Raw genomic sequence first — 25,407 nt, 5'->3', positions numbered from 1 at the left:
CCCTGTAATGAAATTCTGACTTTGTACATCCTGCTTTTTCTGCAGAAAATAGAATATGAATATAAATGACCATAAATACATGTTAATACATGTTATGTAACTTGTTATATTGAGATGTTGATGCATAAAATTCAGCTGCTAGGGCAGTTTTTTATGACAACTGTTGACTGAATAGAGGCTAGTAAGAAAAAGGGGGGGTTTGTTGCCCAGTTTTAAATACCAGTTCACTTATCAGAATGGTTACAGTTCAGCTCTGTCCTGTGCAAAGATCCTGAAATTCTCCAATAACGAAAAATATTTCTAAACAAAACTTTATAGTCTAAACATTTAGTAATGCTTGCAGTAAGCTGGGTGAACTCAATGAACTTGAAACATGTAATCGTTTATCTGCTTGCTAAAGCTCAGAGACAGGTATGTTTCGAAATGTTTATTTCATTTCTGGAACTACTCTGATAATGACGGACAATGTTTACAGCGTTTGTTAGTGCGGTGTAGGTAAAACACGCAAAGGAGACATGGGGGGAGGGGGGCAGGAGTCCCAGAGCTTGGTCTTGAAACGAAACTTGAAATATGTTATTTCTAATGGTTAGTGTGGAATATAGTATATAGTGTAGAAATCAAGTCATGTCTTTTGAAGCGCTAGTTTTAAATGTTTGCATTAACATTTATTTGGCAGATGCTTCCCCTCCAAAAAAATAATAAAATAAAAATAGGTCAGGACACGCAAGTCCTTTAAATGTAGATGGAGTCAACATCAGTAAGCAAAATCAGTAAGCACATCAAATCTTAGCAAGACTTTGCATACATGATACTAAAATATTCAGGTAAACAAGGCCGTACCTCACCATCATTTTCTAGTAACAGAAACCTGAAGCTGCTGGCATGCCATTATACCTGAAACAAATATTGTTTTTGTCACCACACCATTTGTTCATTTTCTGAATAATTTATGTAAATTCACATTGTTGGTTTTTCTTTTCTGTTTACTTGAACATTACAAAGGTGTTATAATATTATTGTAGGTCTCCCTTAATTACGAGTGTTGTTTTGTGCTGTGTCACAGTAAAAAGTGAATTTCATTTGTCTTCTGGGATGTCGGTGCTTTTAAATTGGTGCCAGTACCCAATACAAAGTTTTGACTGTGAATTTTAACTTCTTGTTACTCCCATAGTGTATGATGAGGCAGCATTAATTGACTGCTAAAAGCTGTTGTTCTGCAGTGTTTCTCATGGATGATGAACCAGGGTTCTGTCCCACCTGGTAGGTCTTGGCATATAAGCAGCTGCTGTGATCAGACCAGTGTGACACTGGCTTTTTACGATCTGAAGTAAGAGGAAACCTTTCAGACCACTTGTACCCCGTTGCAGTTCCTTCTAATTGATCCCATTCGCTTAATCCAGATGGTTGTCTGAAGGATCCCTGAAAAAAGAACCCGCGCCCTGCTTTAGAGCGTCGTGGCAACGTCAGCAGCCTTTTGAACGCGTGTACAGAGGCCTGCGTGTGATTAACATTACTTAACCCTTATGAAGCTCAACAGTACAATCATCTGCTGACTTGCCTAATGCCCTGATCCTGTAATACTAATAGATGCATGTTTATTTAGAAAAGCACTGATGTTACACTGCTTTTGTTGTAATATATGTTGTCGTAATTGGCATTGTGTTTTATAAAACTTTATCATCAGGTCTGATTGTGTCAATATTTCAATATCAGTATTTCTTTTGTTATATAAGTTAAGCAAATCAGTGACTTCACCGTTTTTCTGCAGAGACCAGTGGCCAGTGTGAAGTTTTAAGATGGGCAACCTTAAAATGTATCAGTACTCTGGATTTTTGGAAGAATCTGGTTTACAACCTATTCTAGTCATCTATCTTATACAGCAAGAATTTTCTGCAAAGTTGTTCTTTAATTGTACTATGACGTAAGCATAGAATTGAAATGGTTTGCAAGGCTTAACCTTTTTAAAAGAATTTCACATGAGTTTGTAATGCGCACTTATGTTACTTTAGTGAGTTAAGACATTAACTGGATTAAGGAACACCAGTAACCTTAACAACCCTGGCAATAGAGGATGAAGTAGCACAGAACTGAGTGAAACTTATGGCACACTGACAGACTTCGATGCTCTGCGGTTGATTATGTGTTCTGATTGTTGAAAGCCTTAAAACATGCCACGCAAAAGTTCCAGCTACTTAAATAAAATCCAGGCAAAGCAATTACTCATTTTATGTTTAGCTTTAGTGTATTTAGAAACCATATCTCTCCATTTCCAGTCCAGGGAGTGTCATTACAGGACTTTATTTCTTTGTTTGTGAAGGTTAATTCCCTAAATGAGTCAAGTTTTTTTGAGCAGCAACCATATTCAGTTGTTTCAACAGCTCAGATAATGTTCAGACAGCATTTTTCCATTCGCTTTTTAAAGAGACGCAATTAAATTATCTATAAAGAAAGATTATAGGCATATTTCCTATAAAAACATTGCATGGAGGTATTTTTTTTAAAGTTTGGATTATATCTAGTTTAATTTAGTCATCAATTGCTTTAACAATTTCCCATTTAGGTGTCAAAATTTAGATTTTTTCCCCCATGTTATTTACACTTCCTTTTTTCATTATGTTTTTAGTGTATGTGGATGTTTGTCAGCATAGGAAAGCATTTGATGATTATAGCCTAGGTAATAATAGACCGAATGATGCTGTCTGTCTGTCTAAGGTATTCCTAATCTATATCTTGATAATAAGAAAACATTCCAGATGGTGGTAAAACAAGTTTTAAATATGTAACTGCTTTTCATAGTATGGGGTACACATGGGTTAGGTTAAGTCTGCCTGACTTGAGAACTTCTTTATAGAATGACGATGTTACTGTGCACTGTGAAATTGATGTGCTGTGATATTGGTCAGCTATACTATATAATCAGTGTTTGTCAATTATGCATTAATCTAGGGGCTTGCTGACAACTACTTTTCATTTGCTGATTTTAAGATGATTTCATGGAAAAAATCAGTCTGTGTCCTTTCTACAAATGAATAGCTGTATTGATTGGAGTCCTGCAACAGAATTTCAACATTGACACTACAGTTTATTCCACTTCCATGAAAAGGGGATGTGTTTGGTGCACTTGTGTGTCTGGCAGGGGAGGACAGGTCATAGCCCTCCTTAAACAAGGAGTGTATGAAACAAACTAGCTTCATAGTCAGTGTTTCAAGACTTTCTGACTGTCTGCATGGGTGATGTACATCAGTTTTAAATAGCTAATCCACAAAATAGCTATAAAATAAAAATTGTCAAAGGAGTGGTAGATTCTATTAGTGTCAGGCTAATTGTTAAATATGAAAATGGCATGACTATACTGTAAAAGTTCTTGTATCTGGCACTGCCAGATAGCTGAATTTTTCAGATAGTTGAATGTTACTCTTGAGAAACACCGGATTATAACAGGTTTGTTACACTTTTATGCACACACACTAATGATTATTGTACTGTTATTTTAACATGTTGCAATGACACTGCTCTAATCCGACTTGTAAAGCGTGCCACACTAGGAACGTGCAGGAACTGACATGTATTGCACAATGTTGTTCTTTGTTATTTTAAGTTAGTCAGATGTAAATGTTTAAAAGAAGTGTTATTACTTATTATGAATATTTAATTTCTATCCTTATGTTTTAGATTTTTGCCAGTTACTTGACTATCAGATACTTCTTGATAGCGTCTTGAAGCAACTGGCATTAATGCCATTTCATATTCCCAACTTTTGGTCATGCTTCTGTAGTTACATGAGTGCAGTAGGAAGTCACAGCTTATGATGCCAGTGAAGTGTTGGACATTTGGTTTCCCTCACAAATATTTCTTGGGATTGGGGTGTGGTAACTGAAGGTGGAGGTGATGTAACTGGAGGCTGGAGGTGTGGAACTGCATCACGCTTGTCGAACTGCTCAGGGCTTGGTTAAAGTCTCCAGCTTAGGCTGTGGGTGCCTCTCTTGGATGGTAGCAGTGAAACAGCCTCTCATCTCTAATGGGATGGGCTGCCTGCAGTCATGTAAGGAGAATGTTCCATCTAGGAATGATTTTCACATAGCTTTTTTGTTCTTTGGGACACTTAGCCAAAGCAAACAGTCCTTCCTGATCACCTCCCAAACACCTTGCCACTTCATCTTCTCTTACCTTGCCCTCCTCCAGTTTCCCTCCTTATGGGGTCTTAAGATGCTGGTGAGAGGCTTCTGGCTGTACAATGTAAATTGTATATATTACAAGGATTCCCACATTTTCCTTCTGTTGTTTTGAATTCTGTACTAGATTTGGGTATATGTTTGCAGCTCTTATTTTCTTTACCTAACGTCACTGACAGGTTACACAATACCTAACAGTTTGTTGTAATCATTTAGATTGTGAAATAAATTGCATTTTTGACTATTGGAAAAATCATGATTAGTGTCCGATTGCATATGTTAAAGAGCATTATATCCAGATTAATAAATGCATACTAGAGATCCGCGCACCTGAACTAGACATGTTGCTATTTGCTCTCTTTACTTACACACACACACACACACTTCCTGTTTTGACAAATGAAAGAAGTTTTCGTTTGCACGTCTTAGGGATTTCAGACACCCAAGTAGAGCGGTCTGGCCTCCTTGATGCATCAAACCAACCGCAGGCATAGATACACACCTGGAGGTGTCAGATTGTGGGATTGTGGGTCTTGTCAGCACATACTAGTCACTTTGTACATAATATTGCACAATCTTGACAGCACTTGCGGGTCTTGAGTTATCCCTAAAAAGCTTTGAGGGTCTGCAGAACAGTGGTAACGCTCTTGGAAGCTGAGGCGAGACACTTCGCCTCATCCCGTGATCTGCCTTGGGCAGGGCTCCTTTCCTTTAACTGGACGGCTGAAGAGTCTCTGCCTTTTTAAAAGGGAGTGCTATGGTGGCCTCCGCGGTCTTTGTGCGCAGGCCCACGCAGCTGGCAGGGAATCTGTACTTCCAGGTCCCTCTGGGAATGACTCACACAGGCTGACAAAGAGCATTTGTAAACTGCCTTTCGCATCTCCAGTGATAAGGACTGTTTGAGGGCTCACGGTTTTTTGGAATGCTCTTTGGATACTCCCCGTCAGCGTTTCACCTTAAAAAGACGTACATTTTAGATAAACGTTGCCTTTAAATTTGAGCAAAGACAAACTGGTTTGTTTCCAAGTAAGAGATGACTCTGGGGTCATTTGATGGTCAAAGAACTGTCAGGACAGCCTTTCTGAATGCAGTAAAATGGAGCCAAATGAGAACACCATATTTATTTTGATCCTCAGTATAGAATCTGGTCCTCCACTGTTCGTTCCTGTGTGTTTTACACATTTAGGAAATCCTACTGCTTTACTTTTGCCATACTTTATTCATTTAAGACCAGTAAAGCAAGCTTTAAACAGTTTATTGAACTTGCAAAATATTAACTTGCAAGGTGGGAAAGGTATTTTTTTTTTTTTTTTTAAAAACTTGATGCTCACACTATGTTGTTCTGACATAGAAAGTCCTGATACAACATTCTAAGACTGGCATGACACTAATGGCAAAGACAATACAAAAACCAACAAAACCAGTGAAATTGCCCGGTTAAAAAAAATCACATATAAACAAACTTCGTGTAGTGGAAAAAAAATTGTGTTGTGTGTTTCCATTCTTCATGATTGCTTTTAAAAGGCAAAATGCAGTCTGGCAGAAAGCAGCGGGTCGTTTTAACGGGAAAACGTGCAGCGAAATGAAAGACCTAAAGCTTTGGTTAGGCCTGGACCACGATGTGGTTTCCCTTTAAGTAATTAAAGTGAGCGTTTCAGTTTTGTCGCATTCTGCAACTGTTCAGCAGTGTACATAAAGAATTCATGCTCTTGATTGTCATCAGGCAGTAGAAAGATGACAGCCCTGCCGTTCTGTTTAATCAGGACCTAAAGGCAATTACAGGAGCCAGTATTTGGCTTTTCCCCTTCATATAATTTTGCACCACTTAACAGATGATGGAATATGTGACCGATATTCATCAATAAACTTTGTGTGCATGCAGTGAGATGGTGGTCGGAGGTGATGTTTCTCACCCTGGGCTGCCCGAGGCCACAGCCAGTACAGCGGCCACATTGTTGTAGCTCACCAAGTCTCTTCAGTGTGCTTCATGTGCGACTGTAAACAATCCCTTCCTCCATTAATATAAAGTCTGTACCACAGGGCTGTAGCTCTGCCTCTTGAGAGCTAGTCAGGCTGTTCTGTGGGAGATGTGGGAGTCGGGGTAGGGGGTGATAGAAGTTTGGGGGGGGGAGATGGGGGGGTAGGAAGGGTTGTGAAAGGAAGCGAGGTTTGGGGAAACTGCGGAGTTTTTTCCCAGGGCCTGCTCTGGGCTCTTTAATTCCATTTGGGGGAAGGTGGGTGGGGGTTCCCACATAGGCCTGGTTCACAAAGTGCATCCAGAGGCAGGGCGGACGCTGGGATCAGGGGCCTTCTGGGACCCGCTCGAAATCGGAGACCCTGGCCTGGGAGGGAACTGGAAGTTAGGACTCACTCTTATGGAGCGGCCAGTGGGGGTTATGGGTGAAGCTCCAGGGAGGAAGTCAGCCTACAATGTGTGGAGGAAGAGCGAAGGGGCGTGGTGCCTGTGTTCTCCCTCCAACCCCGGACGCTGCAGCCACAGTGTGACCTCTTTCATTTCTGCACTATAATTAAAAGACAATCATGCTGTTGCGCATTTATCTATAGTTTTACACACTTATTTCAGTTTCTGCTGGTGTAATTCTCTGGCACATAATCATGGATGTGACATTGGATTAAGTGCACAAGTATTTTTAGGGAGTATCTAATAAATGCTTTGGCCAGGGAGTATGACTAAAATTAAAAAAAAAAAAAAGGTGGAGTGATCTAAGCATCTCTTGTATGCAAGCACTGCATTTGAAGATCCTCATTACAGTAGAGTTACTGGACTTCGTGATTGCAGATTAATTTTATTCTCAAAATAAGAAAAGCCCCAAAGGGCAAAATACAGACTAGTTTATTATGTTCAAGTCTAAACAAGAATGAGCTGAATTTTATGGTTAACCCGTAGAAGCTTGGAAACAATACAGTGTAATTCTTGCCTGTGACACAAATCATCTTTTGACAGTCTTTCTGAAAGGAGTCTTCAGGAAGGGCTGATTGTATGGGGGGTGTGACTTCCCTAGCTGCATGCTAATGTTCCTGTTTAGCCTGAGAGACGCTGTCATTTGCTGGGTTGCCCGGGGGCGTTCATTGTGGACTGCCCGCTGACGCTGATACTCTGGGAACGTGTTCGAAATACTCGAATAAATGGTAGGGTTTATTTACAGTGGAAATGATTGCTCTTTTGTCCTTTGGATTGCTCAGTATTTTTCATGATGCCAGGAACGATTAACCAATTGTCTGCTTTTGTGAATGTTTTAAGTTGCTTTTCCAGACAAGGCTGACCTGTGGTCACACGGCATTTTCTCTTTACAAAGCAGAGCGTTAACCGTGGTGGGCTTTATTGGATAGTGCTGGGAAATCTCGACTGTTTGTTTGTTGTTGGTTAATGTAATAGCCCCGCCCCTTCCACATCTGGACCCTAAGCACGGCTCATTTCCCTCCACCCCCCACAGCTCCCCTCCCGTTGCTTGTAATGATTGTCTAAATTCCTTTTTTGCAGGCCAAACCGATTTATGGCGGCTGGCTCTGTTTGGCCCCAGAGGGGACAGACTTTGATAACCCGATGCAGAGATCCAGGGTGAGTGAATAGCTGCATTTTGCCCATTTTCATTTTCTGCTCAATTTTTGTTTTACATACTTGCAATGAAAAAATGTAATACATTTAGGAAGCATTTCACAAAGTCAGTTCAGTTGTTCGTTATTTACTTATTTAACCAGCATACTTTAGTTTTTATTTATTCGACTCAAATTAATATCTGTAGTTTTTCATCAGGATATGAAATCACACTGTGACCCTTTACAAAAATGACAGCATCAGACAGCACAGGTTATGTAGCTACTAAGTGTGATATTGTATTGAAATCTGGTTTGTTGTGTACATAATTTCCCTTTTCCTGGGGATTTATCGCTATGACAGATAATACTTGTGGCAAAGTTACCTCAAAGTCAGTGTGACTAAGTCATGTGGGCTTTTACTTGCATTACCTGTTGTCCTGTTCAGTGGCACTGAGCCTGTCTCTAGATGAGAAGTTGTTGCATCACTTCTGCGAGTTTCACCTGCCTCTAGGCGTTAGACGCGCAGTGAACTGTTTATCTGAGGCCTGTGACAAACGCATCGTTGACTCGTTGCAGAAATGGCAGCGGAGGTTCTTCGTCCTCTACGAGCACGGCTGTTTGCGTTTCGCTTTGGACGAATCGGTAAGTAGCTCATTCCCAGAACCTGGTGCCACTCCGACTTGTACTTTCCCATTTTCCCATGTTGCTGCAGCCCCATTCCAAGCTGAAATTTCTCTAGGTTCCTCTCCCCCCCCCTTATTTCCATGTTTCAGGGTGTTCTAGGCCTTTTGTGTTTCTTGCTTTATATTTGTGATTTTTTTGTCTGTTCAAAGGAGCAGTAATTAATTGCAGAATAATGACGCAGGAAGTTAGTCCGTATGTAAACATTCCAGTTCGATTTAACGGCTCATATTTTGGAAAAATGTGTTGGCTTTGCTTGTGTGCTTAAGAGCTGAAATCCTTATTGGAAAACATGACTTTTCTAGGAAGTAAGTTCGTTTAAAGGGCTTCCTGACCTTAGCCCTGTCCTCCCAAAGATAAAACGATTTGTTGATAATTCTGAAGAAGAAAGGCGAGTAGCCTGCTGTATCAGTGGCTACGGTAACCTTTTACGACAGAATCTTCCCAGAAGAGCGAGGACCTGTCGTCTTCTTATCTTCTGATCGGTTCAAGCAGCCACACCTGCATGTTTAACTTGTAAATGAGCAGCCAAGAAAGCGAAAGGTGCCTCTGCGGTGGCGAGAATCTTAAGTGTGAAGCTCATAGCCCAGGACGGTTCTCTCTGGCCCCCTCACGGGAATGTGAGACAGGGGGCAGAATTAGGGCCTTGATCCGCTTAAGATTAACTCGTCTGCATGTAAATGCATGGCAGCACCTGCGCCGAGTCCGTCACGAGGGCCAAGAGACGAAGGCCCTGACGTCAGAACGCACCGGGCCGCCGGCGACAGCCTCCCCATCTCATGCGCACTTTAGCGAAGTGCTGTGGACGTCCGTTCAGATGAACACCCCTGTGATACGTGGGCCTTCAGTCAGTTTAATACTTTTCCTTTCATCGAAACGGGTGCACAAATGCTGACAGCTGCATTGTTTTTAAGGTCTTTTATCCATCTGTCCCAAGAAAGAAAGCATGGAAATTAGGTCAGTGAATTGGGTCCTTTGTGTACCCTGAAATAAGAACTCGTGTACGTCTGACTGAGAAAAAGCATCTTAGAGTTTGGATGCCTGGCTGTGATGGGCGGGAAAATCGCCATGTACAAACTGAGATTATTTATTGTCTTTTGTGACTCCTTGAAGGATTATTTATGTAGCTTAGTTGACAGTAAAGAGTTTCAACAGAAGCGATTTTTTTATTTGTTCAAGATTGTGCTTATAGGGATGATGTGCATTTGGTTCTCTTTGGGAATTTACAGGCTGCTCTGCCCTGTCCTCCCAGTTCTGGTAACCTAAGCAAAAGGCCCTTATGAAATTATGCATTTTTCAGTAGCTTTTGGCCAGTTTTTCCACATAAAGGGATAATAGATACTTGCGGCTGTTAATTTTTAGGAGGTTTTTATAAATAATAAAATTTGCGTCTTCTAAACCAGCGGTGGGCAGTCTTAACCTGCGTGCACACTGGCCTTTTCTGGGTTTCGCTGCAGCTCCCTAATTAGATTACTGATTAGAGGACTGATTGGCTGAAGAGTCTTCACACCTGGGTTTGAACAGCTGACCTGAAGGATATCCCAAAGACCTGCGTACTTACCAGCCCATCGCGGATAAGACTGCCCACCCCTGTTCTAAACGCTGCTTTTAACATGGATGATTAACAGCAGACTTGTAGCGAATGTTTTTCTGCATGCCCATGTTGCATCTCTGTCGTGGAATTGTTTTTATAAGCCTCCGTGAGAATGACATCTGCTCTGCGCCTTTCCTGGCCAGATATTCCGTTTAGAGAATAGAATTGTGGATTTTTTTTCCTTTTCAACTGCTGCTCATTTTCACAAGTTTTTGGAAAGGGTAAGCAGTAGGGTGCTTGTGAGCGCCGGGGCTCATTTGACGGAGCTGCGTTTCTGTTCCTGGTCCAAGAGAGATGCTGAATCTACCCCAGCAGAGACCAGCTGGATCAGGGCTGTAGCTGCCCTTGACGCACGGCACCCAGAACCATCGGAAGGATCATCACCACTGTGAATTAGCTCCCCCAACACATGTCAGCCATTGTTTACCAAGCAAGAGGAAGAAATGTGTGTCTTCAGTTGGTTTAAAGCTGTACAAGTAAGCTTCGGGAGTCCTGCTCACGATTGTTATGTTGTATTAAGTTTCCATTTACGTGTTTTATCACTGTGACTAAGTAACACAGAGCAGCAGTGCTCCTAGATATGAGTATGTCAGCTTGGTGACGAGTGCAAAAAGCCCTAGTGGGGCCTTCGAGTCTGCCCAGAGCTTTCTCTGCTTAGCTCTAAAAAAGTGATGTTAACCTCAGTTACTCCTTACGCACACATCACTGTCCTGTGCCGGTTAGTTTTGCTGAACGTCCCTGGCAGCAGATTAAATAGGCTGATATATTAGGATATTGTAGGAGGCGGGAAAGATGGAAAGGGGGTATTTCAGCCATCAGACAGAGATGCCCTGGACGTGGAGTCAGAGTCTGGACTTAGCTCAGCATTCCTGCGATATGTCCATATTTGGTGAACAGCAGAAGGCCCCCGGTGGCTGTTCTTTATGCGCTGAGAACATTAGCCCCCCAGAAAACCACACGGCCATGCGAAAAATGCTGGAGATTTACATTCCACAGGCTGTCTGCCGTCGGATACGTTTCTGTGAGCCGAACGGGATTATATAAAATGAAAGGGAACATAGTTGGCTGGGCAACCACAGTTCGTGCATTAAGATAGCCGCCACGTCCGCTCCCCAACCGCCGAGTCGATGCGGCACGGACCCCGGCGTGCTAACAGGTCTGCCGTGTACGACACTCACCACCAGATGTTAACCGTATCGCTTTATGGCTAATAGAGATTCTTCTGAAAGGCCGAGTGCAACTGGGTGGCACTGGCGGAAAGGGGAAGAGGAAATGCTGATAGCCATCACTGACTGTCAGGGCTGTTTTGATTGTAAGCCCCATGTGTCAAGGCACACTGGGAGGGGGGTGAGTCAGAAACGTATACATGCATAAAAAATATATTCTGTGTGTCCGTTATGGGGTGCTTGGGTGTGCTATGGGTGTGTCCTATTTACAGGGAGGAATTCAGGTTGTTGCTGTTCAGTCCACATTTTTGACAGTTAAGTGCTGCAAATCTAAATCTAAATGGTGTCCTGGTAACAAGACCTTGAAAGACAGCTGTTTGTGAGATAATTATGGTTATTTGTGGAAGAGATGCATTGATCCAATATTCAGATTGGTATCGGTGCTGATCGAGACCTATTAGACAGATTGGGTATGAGCCATATGTGACAACCCACTTCCGACACGTACTTATTTAGTGTTCAGCATTCAAAAAAGACAGCTCCTATTTCCTGTTAAATCCATTTTGACAGCTCTTTCTCATTTTAGATGTGGTTTTTGTGGCATTCAAGCTGAATGCTAAGGCTGCCACTCAGGCTATTTGCCACTCGACTGGTGTGAGCGCAGTGACTTCTGCTTGCTGTGACGTCATGCGCATACGCTTTGCAGTACGAGGAACGTAGGAGTAAGAACACTAGATAAAGCGTCAGTCTGGGAGTATTTTACACTTTTAACAATGACAACTAGTAGCACAGCAATCTTGCAATCTTTGTAAAACACGAGTAATATGAAAAAGGCGAATGATTCGGGAATCGCTAGCTCGGGCTCTTTTGCGCACTCACTACAAGTCGTGATACACGAGGGGTGGCTTTCGCGATGAAGTGTAAGTGACGCTGTTGCCAGTGGGAGAAAAATTGTTGGGTGTTTAAGGATTCGGCACTTACATATCCTTGCTTGGAAGATTTTCAAATTGAACTGCAGATGCCTCAAACGCTTAAAACAAGATGTACAAACGAGGTGGAACAGTGCATTATGTATGTTACCAGTACACGTTTATTATTATGTTAAAGTGAAAAGAGCTCTTGTATTGGAATCGGATTGGACCTGAAAAATGAGCATCGACCCATCCATAATTTCTGTTTTCAGAGCTGTCATGGAAATTGATGGTCCTACCTGACAATTGGTTAATAAATGTTAAATATTACATAAACTGTCATTGATGTACTAATAATCCTGATGCTATAATAAATTCAATATGATATAAAAATCAAGGAACTGTGAGTTAATAAAATCGGGGGTGGGGGGGGGGGGGGGGTGGGGTTAAACGTTTACATTTTAACATTGTTTACGTTTTTTGCGGCCAAGATCAGCACATTGTTCAACAAATGCAGTGTTAATGAGCTTATTGTGAACCCAAGGGCCAGCTGCAAATGAAGTTGTTAGGTTGGCAGTTGTTTTCCTCTTTTTTTTTTATTTACTTGAACATATTCTGTGTACTTGTCATGAAGTTGTGTCATAAAGGCACATCTCAAACCTGTCAGTTCAAGCTCCTAATTATGCAACAGCACAATGGTCCCTAAGGGGTAACACTGAGATCAGAACGCTCTTAAATTTAAGAGTCACCCGATCTTCGGGCTGTTAACCCAGACCTGTCCGGGAGCTTTGATTGTACATGACAGTTCCACATATCGCCACATATCAAAGGTTTCTCTTATTTCAGTGATTTTTATCTCTGAAGAGGCTTGACCCTGAGCATTTAAAAACTCTTAAACTGTTAAATTTGAATTCTAGATTTTTTTAGTTCATAGAAAAATATTTGCAAGATTTTGAAAATTTTCTATTTAGCCTATTAACGTATTGTGAATGTATATAAACAAACGCAAGAGGTACAGAATGTACTCTACAGTAAGTAATTTTGCTCACGGCATTGTTCCTTGATTATGTTCCCAGTTAATATTGAAGTGTTGTGCCTTTCATGTAAAATGTGTTAATGATTTGCAATGACTATAGACATAGTGTTTGAATTTGCTGAGTGATATATGGGTCTTATGCATTACAAGGTGGGTCGCCGGTGAAGTCTTTGGCCACAGGGAATGAGTGTAGTCGCTCCCATTCCCCAGTGTTGGAAAAACAATTTGTCACTGTAGGAAAGGTGCGTTTTGAATGGAAGCAGAAACTGCAGATCTGAATACTAAAATTAACCCATAACAGAAAGCAGAAGTGTTTAGTCTGACCTGCGGAAGCCAGTAAGGAAAGAGCCGGCGTGAGGCATTTGTAGCTCGTGTCAGCAATTTGCTCTGTAAATGCCAATCTCTAGTCATGCATGTATATACAACAAGAGGAACTACAGGAACAGGATTCGACTTTACCGCGTCTGAAGATGTACATATGACGATGTCTCATTCATGATAAAATTATACCGTTTCATCATGAAGGGGCTTTGTAGTAGAAGGATCTGCCCTCACTTGGTGTGTTTCAGTTTCTTTGTGGATTAGCAGAAAAGAAACCAAGTTTAATTAACAAGTTTAAAGGTCTTTTCTTTCTAATGAAGTCCTATATGTGTCATTTAGAAGCACAGCTCTGAGTCAACAAAGCAGTTGAAGTGGTGTACTACAGTTCACAACACAGTAACACTTAGCTGCATCCGCCAAAAAAAGTCCTCAAGTCATCAACCTTAATGTGTGATGAGGTCTTTTTTTAAGGCTTGTGTGCTTTTTTAATCTAGAAAACGGTGCCTATACGCCTGTGTGAGTATTCCTATTATCTCTGGTATAAATAGCTGATTATAAAAAGGCTTGACAATTAATGGATATAGGATATGATTTAGCTGATGGCTATTAAGTCCATGATATGGATGGCAATGACTTGACAGTCGAAGAACTTGATGTCATCTCCACTTGTGGTTTGTTTACAAGCCCACTGAGTGTGACAGAAGGGCAAATGCACAAGCCTTAGTTCAGAAAGACTTTTAATTTTATTTAAGATATTTTATAAGTGCTTTCTGCTATTTGAAACTGGATGCTTGTTAATGAGATCACTCAAATGCTGTTCTGCGTTAATATTTTAAACATGAACGTGCCATTTCAGGCGTGTGAGCTGTTCCAGTTTCTGAATTTCTTCCGTTTATTAATGACACAGTAATTGCCGTATTTGGCAGTGCCCGTAGTTCAATAAGCGACATCAGCAAGATCGCCATAAAAGGCATCGGGAAAGAGCACCTGTTTTACATCCAGCAGCTGCCCGATAACGGTGGAGGAAGAATCAGCCCTGTACCGGAGAAGCTCCTGCGATGAGTATGAGGGTGTGAGATAAGGGTGCCTGGCTTCATAATGTCCCTGCTGCATTCAGTTTGTGGGGAATGTGTTTGCTATGCTGTGATTAATCATCATTTATAGAACATCACTTTTAATGAAAATGGAGTGTGTGATGAGACGTGTACTTGTCATGATGTGCTGGTGGCTTATTTTTACGTTTTAAAATGTTTCTTAAAGTTTCTCAACGTTTCCCTGCCTTTCAGTCGATGCGATGCACTGATGTGCCACACAGCTGGTTTAATCTGTCACTCCTGCAGACTTACAAAAGCGACTTGAGTCTGGCTCTCTGCCTCCGTCTTGGTCAGCAAGGCATAAACTGAAGGATTTTCTCAGTTGCCAGGCAAAATTTGTTCGGTGACCAAGCAGTTGTCTTTCGGTAGAGTTAGACTGAAACAGTGTTACAGAGCAGTTTATTGCTTGTGAAATACCAAGAGCACTTTATTTCGTTCTGAATTTTAAAGGGGAAATCTACTGAAATTGAATTTTTGTATTTCATGTTTACTTTGGAAGGGATGTGCCTATTAAGAGTCCATTGGGAAGAAAAAAACCTTAAAATGTCCTCTGGCTGATTTGTTAGTTGGGGCTTTAAAAGACCGCTTCACACACGCATCACAAATATGCAGCTCTCTTAACTTTCGTTCTGTGCTTTTTCCCTCTTTTGTTGTTTGAAATAAACGTTTTTGTTCCTTGTCACGGAGGCTCGCTCAGTTAAGCACAGAAAACGTTATAAATTCTCGAAACCAGTGCCATATCAGTTCAAAAGTTCTCCTTCGCTCAATCTGTAATGAGAATCTTCACAAACTTGGTTTCAGACTTCAGACTAATAAATAACATTTTCAGTTTCATACATCCCAAGAGCATGTAATATAATTTCTCGGGATATTTTGGAAATGAGCATGGTATCATTCGCTTGGCTTTCCTCCATTTCCTCCCTTTTCGGTGACCTAATTTATACTGAAAAGTGGTTCTCTCATGAAGAAAAATATTGTGCTAAAATCTGAGTTGGCAGATTTGCATCAAAAACTTTATTCCTAGCCAATTTGCAACGTGAATGTAGCGTTTGCCACTTTGGTGCATGCACATTTTATTAACCGTGCTCTGGTTTGGAGCTCTGGTTTCCAGTGCTAGTTCTTAAAAGGGACAGCTGGTAGTTTTAATTGTATAGCATTCTGTCCAGTACACATGTACTTACACCCTACAATGACGACCAATCTGCAATCAAGTTTAATAAGTGCTTATTTTTAACTGGGTAAGTAAAGCTTTGCCTTCTCACAATTCTGGGCGCACCTCTGCCTTTCCTGACCTTAATGAGCCCGCTAAAGAGTCGCTGGTAGCTTCCATGAGGCCGTCCATCCCCGTCACGGCAGAGGGGCGCAGCCAGTCAGGCTCGGCCCTATTGTCCACGGTAAACAAAGCCGAGAGCCGTACTCCCTTCTCGAGCACCGTGGACCCCTGCCCAAAGTTCGCCTTCTCCCTAGCATTTCCTGTGTCGTGTGCCTGTTTGTCTTCCGCAGCTGCTAAGCCGCTGGCTTTAAATAGCTTGCTTTCGCGACACGCTTTCGTAATGTCGGAGTTTTGAGCGATGCCGTTCAAGCGCGGCACTCGAAGAGCCGACCTGGACCGGTGTCTCTTCAGCTAGGAGCGCCCGCTGAGCTGCTTCTCCCTTAATTCGCATCGGAAATTGGAGCGATGAGACTTCAAATGGCTCTTTGGTATCTAGTGTGGAGCATAATTGTGCGCGTCTTTTCATTTGCCATTTAATCATGGGCACTGGGAGAGTCATTAATGACAGAGAGGAGGCTGCATCCACCTCAGGGTGTGATTCTGTGATCAATGTGCTTTTGCTTTTTAGAACTGAAGCATTTAGGGGATTCAGAGAAATCTGTAATTTTGCTCCAGCAGGCAGCCTAATATTGAATGGGATTCTTGAATGGAGAAATTGCAGTGACAAGCACAACAAATTGCTTTTTTAGTCTATTTTTTTCTCCGTTGGTTTTTGCTGTTATGTAGATGACATATAGCAGTGTTACGGTTTTCTTTTCTCTCTGTTAGATACGCTCATGCAGCAGAAGCCTTGTCACCATCCCTTGTGTTTATCTCATCTTCTAGTGGCCCTCTGTCAAAACCGTTTGACTTTGTATTCCAACCCCCAGTAGTCTCCAGGTCATTTGCCCCCCAGGTCACCCAAGCTTCTCTGTCTCCTCAGCCAAGCACCTTGCCCCAAGGAACTGTGAATATGAACCAGTGCATAGATGTGATTGACGCCGAGGCTAAGACAGGCCAGAAGAACGCCCTGTGTATCATCACGCCAGAGCAGGAGTACTTCATCCGGGGGGAGAACAAGGAGATCATCAACGGGTACGGCCAGATCCCGCGGTAACGGGACACCGCAGCCCACGTATCTGAGCATCGCGCTGTTTACGCCGTGCTGGCTGAGCGCTCGCTGATCCTCTGCCAGCTATGCGATCTGTCAGCTGTTAGGGCTCGAAGTGCTTTCAGATGTAGCGGCACAGCTGGAGCGGCTGTGGGGGGCTCGCGGGTTGGGGGGGGTGGGGCTTCAGGCTGCTTCAGCTCAGGCGCGTTTGCACGTCCGGCTCCTCCGCTTCGGTTCAGGGGACTCTTCTGTCCGCTGTCCTCTCGCCAGGTGGAGTGAGCAGCTGGCAGTCTACCCAAGGACAAACAAGCAGAACCAGAAGAAGAAACGCAAAGTGGAGCCCACAACTTCCCAGGTTAATTCTATTCCCATCATCATCATTTCAGCGATACTTTATCCATAACTATCAGTATTACTCATTATCACGGGCTGCTATATGGTACTATGGGGTTAGCCCCTATGTTTGTAATTGGAAGGGCGCCGAATTCAAATCCTGTGGCCAGTATACTGACCCTGAACCTCAAATACTGGGACACTGGCTAACCCTGTGCTCTGATTCCAAAACTTGGTTTCATCTGTATATGTGTTTGAGTGTCTCATGGAGAGCAAGATATGGGATAGACGAAAATTACCTACCTTCCCCATGGGGATGAATAAAGTATCACTTCCATTTCCTCGTTTCCCAGTAATTATGTAAATTCTATAGGGCCATAGTAAAGTCTTAAACATTCTTTCTAATTACTTTCTGGAACTTTAAAGTGACTGCCAACAGCTGGTGTTGTATGGTTCAGATTTAGTCCTGTTTTAGTCGTGCCGAGTCCATTAAATGCTGCATGCCGTTCCATTTCAGGAGCCCGGCCCTGCGAAGGTGCCCGTTACGGGTATGGGAATCCCAGAGGCTGAGAAGGTTCCGGATTCCAGGTCCATCATATGGCAGGAAGAGCTCCACAGCAGGGAGGCGGAAGCAGGTCCGGTCTGGGCCCCGGTGGATGTCGCTCCCCTCGGCTCTCCGCCGGCCCACGCAGGTATGGAGGAAGCGGCACCGCCGTCGTGTGCTTTCAGGTTCGGCCGGCTGGTTTCCTTTTCCCGTGAAGTAGCCGCTAGCTGCGTTTGCTGCCGGTGGTGCAGTAAGAGCTAAGCATGGCATTAGAATGATGTTTGGGGGTGCAGTGTCCCAGACACATAGAAAAACAAGAGGTTTGAATGTCTGGATTTCCTGTTCAGTTATCCACTCACTTCTTTTTCAGGTCTGCATTGTTGGTATTATAATAAACACATGCTGAGTTTTATTGTTTGCTTGCTAATCGTACTCTCAGCCAGGCTTTAGGTGTCTCGGGAAGAGGACAGGGCTGAACGCCTATTCGTTTTGTTTGGACTTAATCGAAGGAAGGATTTGCTCTTGGTTTTCAAAAGGTGGATATATTGTTTATAATTTAGCATCCGTTATCCACCTAAGCTTAGCACAGTCATCCTTTTCACGTGGGATTTCACACGGTACCGTAGAAATTCAGGTGCAGTTTTTTAACCAAATGTGAGTCGACGGCTAGCCTTGGTAAACATGCTGGCCAGTGTTGCCCCACTCTCTGAAAAGCAACTGTCACAAGTACCAAAAGAGGCTCAACCTGATCAGCCTTATGCCTGATCGGTTTCTGAAATTCAGTTTGTTTCCATCACACAAGACAATTTTAACTCTCGTCTTTTTATTTGTTTTTTTATTTCTTTCTTTTTTTTATGAAAAGGGTGTTCCCTCAATCACAAACAGCGCTTTGTTCCAGCCGCTCCACCAATTCCACGGTTCAGGATGCATGGTTTTAAAAAAAGCCGAGCGTGCAAATGGCCTGCGGAGCACTCAGCCCAAAACAGCCGTTCCCCATCACTGGGGGAGTCGTGCTTGGCAGGTGTCTGTTCCACCTTCAGGATCGGCCTTTAAACCTGACATTTAAAGTGCGGATTTGTCGCATGGAAGCACTTCATGGTATATGTCAGGACCAGTTTGAGCATCGAATGCCTGCTCAGGTGCCAGGAAGCCGCTGTTTTGGGTCGGAGTGCTCTGCTGTGTGATGGCAGTGGTGGGCCCTGGGCTAAGAGAAGCTTAAATAGGCCAGTATTCAGGACAGCTTTACCCAAATTGGTAGTACAGCGTAAAGCCGACGCTCCCTCCCAAATGCTTATTACTTCAAATAGTCTGCCTTTTGCATGTCTGCAGTTGGTTGGCTTCAGCACCGGCTGAATACTCGGACAGTTTAATCATTTGCGATTAGTGCAAGGTCTCTATGTACTCGCCAGTTACACCCAGGAGTTACGGGCCGTGCGGCACTGTAGCGGGAAAATGTTTGCAAATGTGTGTTCGTGGACTTGTTTGCCTTGGTGGAGTTCATCTGTGCCCCAGAAGGTTTGCCACTCGGCAGTGCTGGGGGCCACTGACTCAGAGAGCTATGCCGGTTATTTGGGCTGGTCCATGATTCTTGTAAATGGACACAGAATCTGTATGGAGGATGAGTCTTTATACTCATGTGGATTTGAGTTTAGGATACAGGCCTTGTTGTGTGATGTCGTTTCGTGCCCCTTCATTCGCCCGTTTCTCCTCCCGACAGGTGCTGAGGTGGCGCCTTTGGACCTGATCTCTGACCAAGGCTCTGTCAATGGCGACGAAGTGGACCGAGCGGGACTCGCATTCCACGCACCCCCTCCACAACCCCCCTTGGACGTCCTGTCCCCGACAGGAAGCACATCCAGCCGGAACAGCGGCGAGCTGGGGGGTGTGCCGCGGTGTCTGTCCCCAGCCCCGAGTGACCCCTTCCCTTCAGGCACCAGCCTGCTCTCCAACGGCTCCCACATGAGCGGCTCCATGAGCTCGCTGGACTCGGACACCAGTGGCAGCACCGCGGCCAGCGGCGACAGCCACCCGGCCGAATCGCCAGGCCGCGGGCTGCGCGCGCCAAGCTCCTATGATGTGCCGCGCTCTCGTCGGCATGAGGCAGAAGCCCGCAAGGCGGAGAAACGCGGACGGGAACGCAGCCCTGACAGGAAGGCCGTACAGAGACTCCGCAGTCCAGAGAGGAGGTGAGCTCCAAGGGGGTGCTGTATGGCCTGAAGGTGCAGCATGCCAACCTCATAAGCTACAAGAAGCTCGAATAAAGCCGGTTACTGAAAGTTACACGGTGGTTTAATGACTTCATCAACGGCAACAGAATGTGTATGGTTTATGTGTTGCGTGAGTGTGGTTTGTTTTCCAGCAAGATATTTTCTCGATTAGTAATTATTGCTTTGGTAAGTTTGCTAAAATTCTCCTTGGTGTTTTGGCTGCCATCTCCTGCATAAGCTGAAAGGTATAATGAAGGGACGTCATGGTCGAGCCAGTCTGGGGGGTGAGGTGAGGGGGGGGGGGGGGCTTTCTCCCTTTCCTGTGATGCATCCAAACGGCAAATTCCTTCAGCTGTGACCGTAAGTGGGTTTTGTTTGTAACGACTTGATTTGTGTTCGTTTAGCAGTCCGGTGCCCCAGCGGCTTGTAGGAGCAGCAAGTCGTCATGTGACAGAAATACCTCACTCGGCCTCTCGCTGGCCTTTTAAGGAGGACAGCCACTGCCGCAAGTTCCCCATATAAGGGCAAAATTCAAAAAGAACCACTTAATATTTCCAGCTGGCTCCCACTGTTCTAAATTCTTCTTTTCACCAAAAACGAGGGAAAAGTGATCATCAAAGAAGGGCTCCGTTTGTCTCGTTCCCAGTGCAGAGTTTCATGCGATGCCTAACCGCAACCGTCCAGGCAGATAAATATAATGAATGCCGTATTTAATAGATATTTCTGCGTTTACAAAATGTAACCTAATTGCTTTGCATTAATACAGTAACATCAGCCTAGTTGTATAGGAGTATATGCTGCATATTGTCTTTGTCAGTTGCCCTTAATTGATAGTCTTTTCTGTGCAAGGTCAGTTTTACCAGTGATTAATTGGTAGGGAATGTTTTTTTTTATATATATATTTTATTGTTTTTTTTAGTCGCTCAAACGTGATAGAGAAGCTGGAGGCCCTGGAGCTGGAGAATGCTGAGAAGATGGAGGTGGAGGAGGGTGGGCGTGGTGCCCCGAGGCAGGGCCGCAGCCAGACCCGCCGCTTTCAGAGGGAGGTACGTCCCCACGGCGCCCGCTGTGCCATGCGTCCCTCACCTCTGTTTTCCTTCTCAGTTCGTCTTTATGAAGCCCCCCACCACCACCTCCCCATTTTTGCAGGCCAGCTAATCCCATAATAGTTCTCTATCAACGGCTAGTTCCCATGCCAACTCCAGCAAAGAACTGAGACACCTGCGATGGGTTTGTGAGACGGAGCTGCTGTTTTCTATAGGTTGTGTGCAGCGATGGGATGCAGCTGGGAAGCTCACAGAGATGGGGGATTATTTCCATACTCTGGGACTGACCCGCTGCCTGGCATGGGAGACAGCCAGCTTTCACCTTTATGCCAGGAGCACGTTGTTCTTAAACAAACATGAATCATTGCTGAGTGCCTGAGCGCTAAAGCGCCGCATCTGTAATAGCAGAGGAAGACCTCTTTAGGTGACCAGAATCGTCGGATCATGGGAAACGTGCTCGGTGTGAGAGCCGACATGTTCATTGGAATCGGCCGCCAGTCGCCGTGTACCACACACAAGTACAAATGGCACGGCCTGTTTGAAAAGCCCCGTTTGGCATAAAGATGAAAGTTACAGCTATTTGTAATTAAGCATAATTTGAAATACTGCGTGATTTATGATGTCGGTGATTGACATTCAGCGGCTGCTGGGTTTTCTGATATGCCGAACTAGAAAAAGTATTCAGCACTGTTTTATTAATGGCATACAGTTTATTATTTTGAATATGTGATATCATGATTCGAGGCTTCCATCGACAACAAAACTTAAGTAAATAATAGAAATAATTCAGTGGTGGTTCGGTAGCTGCTGATCACGACACTGGCTTGTAGAGTGGCTTCTCTGAATGTACGACTCATCTACCCCTGAAGTGATTCTCAAAATAAAAGTAGGCCCTTCCCAGTAGTATATGGCCTTATCCAGTATAGATAGGTGTCCTATAATACCGTGGCAGCTGAATGTGTATCAGATGCAGCTATTAGCAGATGCCACTGCTGCAATGTCTTCAGTGGCACAGCCACATTTGATCCCTCACCTTTGGCGTTTACTGCGGTTCAAATTTAAACCCCCTGATAGAAATGAATTGCACTGCAGGAATCATAGTCCAGGCCTTAAATATCGAGGCTTCTGGCAAGTGCTTTTGTTTGGCGGAGGTTGGAGGTGTGTGCTGAATTCATTTCCATTTGTCCATTCGGCAGCTGGATTCCCCAGATGATTCCACTTCCCCTTCCCACCCCATCCTGGGGAAAGCACTTCCTCAGGAGCCAAAATAACAGGCCTTTCGTGTCGGAGTCCATGTCCGACTCCCAGGCCCGTTTTCTGTGTCAGGACCTCACTTTGGCCCGGGTTTGGGCGACACGACAGTGCTGCCCTGGATGGAAATTTCCGGATCTTCTGGCCGCCTCCCTGTGCCTAAACGGTTCAAAGAGAGGGTAGACTCGTACATTAATACAAGTCTAAAAAACAAAGTACTTTATTCGTTTTAAGTGCGGTTCAGCACAAGGCACCTCAAGACAGTTCTCATGACATTTTCTAAAAGATGTTATCTGTCCTACTGCGTTGTTTCCTTTGGCTTGGAGCCCCGCTCTTGGTGGCGGGAAAACAAAGGTCACGCATGGCCCCTGAGGCTCACGGGTCTCTTCAGTTTATTTTGACTGCATGGCTTAAAAAAAAAGGGAAGGCAGCGGAGCAGGGAGGTGACGCGGTGCTGCTGGCCGTGGACCCCAGGGTGGCCTGCTAGGCTGCACTCTGTGTGTCCCTTTCGGCTTGCCGTCGCCCTCAAAATCCATATTTCTCCTTTTGCGGGGTTGAAGAAAGAGCCTATTATGCTTGTGAGTCGACCTGGCAGAGTGCAGGAGAGCTGCAGCGTAACATGAGTCTCACTGTGCAGGGGAAGTGAGGAGCCTCTTGTGATGCGCGGGGACTGAAGGTTGGGGGGGGGTGCTTCTTCATAAGGGGCAGATGGGCTTTAGGTCTCTGACACAAGCCGGCCCATGGATTCGACATAAATCTGTCTCTCAAAAACATTTCTGTGTTCACGTCAGCCAGAGGGGTTTGACAAGTGCCTCATGTACCGTGTTCGGTCTTTTTTAGAGCTGACCTGGACTGTCGTTTTAGGAGAACAGTTTCAGAAATGCGCTGGAAGTGTCAAGGATCTGTAGGAAAGAGGTAAATTCACTTTAGGGAAGAGCGCCTCGAGGTTCTTTGCCATTGACTGGCAGATATCCCTGCTCTGGTCATCAGGGGGTCATGGACACAAAGACAAACCCGTTTCCTCCATTTCCTGGAAATGTCAGGTAGCTGTTCTGTTCCCCCTCCGGTGAAAGAGCAGCTGTGTGTTCATAGCAAGGGCTCAGATCGGCCCCATTGGGTCGCTGAAACGTGTAGAACCCCATAACCTGTTTTTGCATTGTTGACTCAGGAAGGTAATCCTGTACAAATCCTCCTCACTGCTTTCCCGGCTGTTTGGGCTGTAATGTTTTTGCTTCTATAATAACGGTGGAAGAGGCCTTACCCTCCATTACCGGCATGTTGACGCTTGCGGGAGCTGACACAGGAGCTGGAGCTTGGTCACATGCGCGCACGTCTTTGTGTTTCAGGAGGACAGACTTGACTTGCCGCAAGGCCTAGATTTTACCCGCTCGACCATCCCACCTCTCAGGAGAGCCAAGTCCCTTGACCGACGGACTACCGAATCTGTCATGACTGTAAGTGCTCTTTACTTGCATCTTTGTAATTTCAGTTCAAAATCAAGGCACTCTGTCATTGTCCTTTTGAATTAAATGAATGCAACTCTTTACATTTGGCCACCAAACATAAACCCTTGTTTATACAGGTATAACTCACAAGATGGGTCTTTTCAGCAGACTGACGTTGCCTTTGTCTCCATCTTAACAATCTATTAAAACTGTGTGGAAAATTGAGGTCGACATATTTTCCCCTTTTGGAGGAAGGATTAAGAGCTGTTTGTGAACAAGCTATGAAACAAACTAGCTCAGCTAATCAAAGACCACGAACACCTCGAGCGAGGCATCATTTTCTTTCATTTATTTGGGTGAAAGGCAGCGGCAGCATTAAGCTACAGAAACTGGTCTCGCAAAGACTTGACCATCCCAGGGGACCTGGTGGTTCTTCCTGAGCTTCTTTCCTGTAGCAGCACCATGCTAACAGTCACATGGCTTCATGTCCAGGGTTCTCCTAAGTAACGGCAATTGCTGAAGACTTCCAGTCTGTTTAGAACAGTACGACTCTGTGTGCATCGAAAGTAGGTCAGCGCTAGATTAAACTGCCAAAAGACCTTAATTGTCTTGCTTGTAGTCTTCAAAAGAGTTCAGAAAGTTGTCTGTCTTTTATTTTCTCCAAGACTAATCCTCCTCTCACCCTACTTGTGCATTCCTGTGGCATCTGTTCACTCTGTGAGAGCGTGGACGTCCTGTGTACAGCCTCCACGGTGCTGGGGGTGTCACACACCCCTCGTCCGCTACCCAGGTCATCCTCATGTCATCCTTGTCCTGCCTGTGGTTTCACTACTCCACGGTTTTACCGGCATTTGTGTGTCTGTGTGTGCCCACGTGCGTCTCCACTTGCGTGTACGGTCACGTTTGTCTCACAGCAGCATCTCCAGGGCACCTCAAAGCAAATGCCTGAGTTGTGACTGATGACCCCACAGTGTGGACCACGCTAGAACCAGGATGTTAAGCACTTGGCTCCAGTTTTCTAAGATGCAGAGAAGTCACTGTTTTAACTTGTCACTTATGCATATTTAACTTATGACATAAACAAAGTTGCGGAAGTGTGATTAACTTTTTTTTTTTTGTCCTGAAGGTGGTACTGTTTAAGTTTGTTGTAATTTGTCTGTTGTAGCAGCAGGGTGCTAATGAAGATGCGAATGTTACAGCTCGGTGTGCAAGTTTGCCAGCGTTCGTACGTGTGCCTAATGTGGCATGACGAGTTTTTTCCCTTTGTGATTAAACAGAACTGCTGAATGGTGTGAGGTATCAGGATAAAGACATGACTTGATATAACCTGTAACCTAAATAATTTGGATGGACCAGTTTCTCATCTTGTTTTTTTTTCCCCCTTTTCAGCCAGACTTACTGAATTTCAAAAAAGGCTGGATGGTGAAACTTGATGAGCAGGGGCAGGTAGGTTGCAGCAAGGGCACCTGCGAAATGCTGAAAGATCCATTTCAGTAACATTTTTCCTGTATGATTCCCAATGGTGAAAATGAAGAATATTTTAGTGGCACATTTTAAAAGACTTGTGAAATCCCATCATCCTCATCGATGAAGCAGTAAATGGTTTTACTGCTCTTTTGTGGCCCGTAGTCCGTGGCAGTCTTTGTGTAATCTCAGGGTGGAGTTTCATATCCGTGCATCCCTGT

General features: G+C 44.3%; 1 protein-coding gene across 4 annotated transcripts in view; it reads left to right on the top strand.

The window, feature by feature from the left end:
* LOC125742916 (myosin phosphatase Rho interacting protein) overlaps window positions 1-25,407 on the top strand; it is a 50,105-nt gene that overhangs the window by 2,179 nt on the left and 22,519 nt on the right. For 3 of the 4 annotated variants that reach the window (XM_049015362.1, XM_049015361.1, XM_049015364.1), the window contains exons 2-10: window positions 7,675-7,752; window positions 8,307-8,372; window positions 16,729-16,880; window positions 17,167-17,251; window positions 17,747-17,921; window positions 19,491-19,959; window positions 20,900-21,026; window positions 23,624-23,731; window positions 25,112-25,168. In XM_049015362.1, coding sequence (XP_048871319.1) covers window positions 7,675-7,752; window positions 8,307-8,372; window positions 16,729-16,880; window positions 17,167-17,251; window positions 17,747-17,921; window positions 19,491-19,959; window positions 20,900-21,026; window positions 23,624-23,731; window positions 25,112-25,168 — 1,317 coding nt within the window. Of the gene's footprint in view, window positions 1-7,674; window positions 7,753-8,306; window positions 8,373-13,986; window positions 14,502-16,728; window positions 16,881-17,166; window positions 17,252-17,746; window positions 17,922-19,490; window positions 19,960-20,899; window positions 21,027-23,623; window positions 23,732-25,111; window positions 25,169-25,407 lie in introns of those variants that run through there. The other variant, XM_049015363.1, reaches the window with a different exon arrangement.

The sequence above is a fragment of the Brienomyrus brachyistius genome, chromosome 5 (genome assembly GCF_023856365.1).
Source record: "Brienomyrus brachyistius isolate T26 chromosome 5, BBRACH_0.4, whole genome shotgun sequence".
In the NCBI taxonomy this organism is placed as follows: domain Eukaryota; kingdom Metazoa; phylum Chordata; class Actinopteri; order Osteoglossiformes; family Mormyridae; genus Brienomyrus; species Brienomyrus brachyistius.
This window is presented reverse-complemented; position numbering and strand designations above follow the sequence as displayed.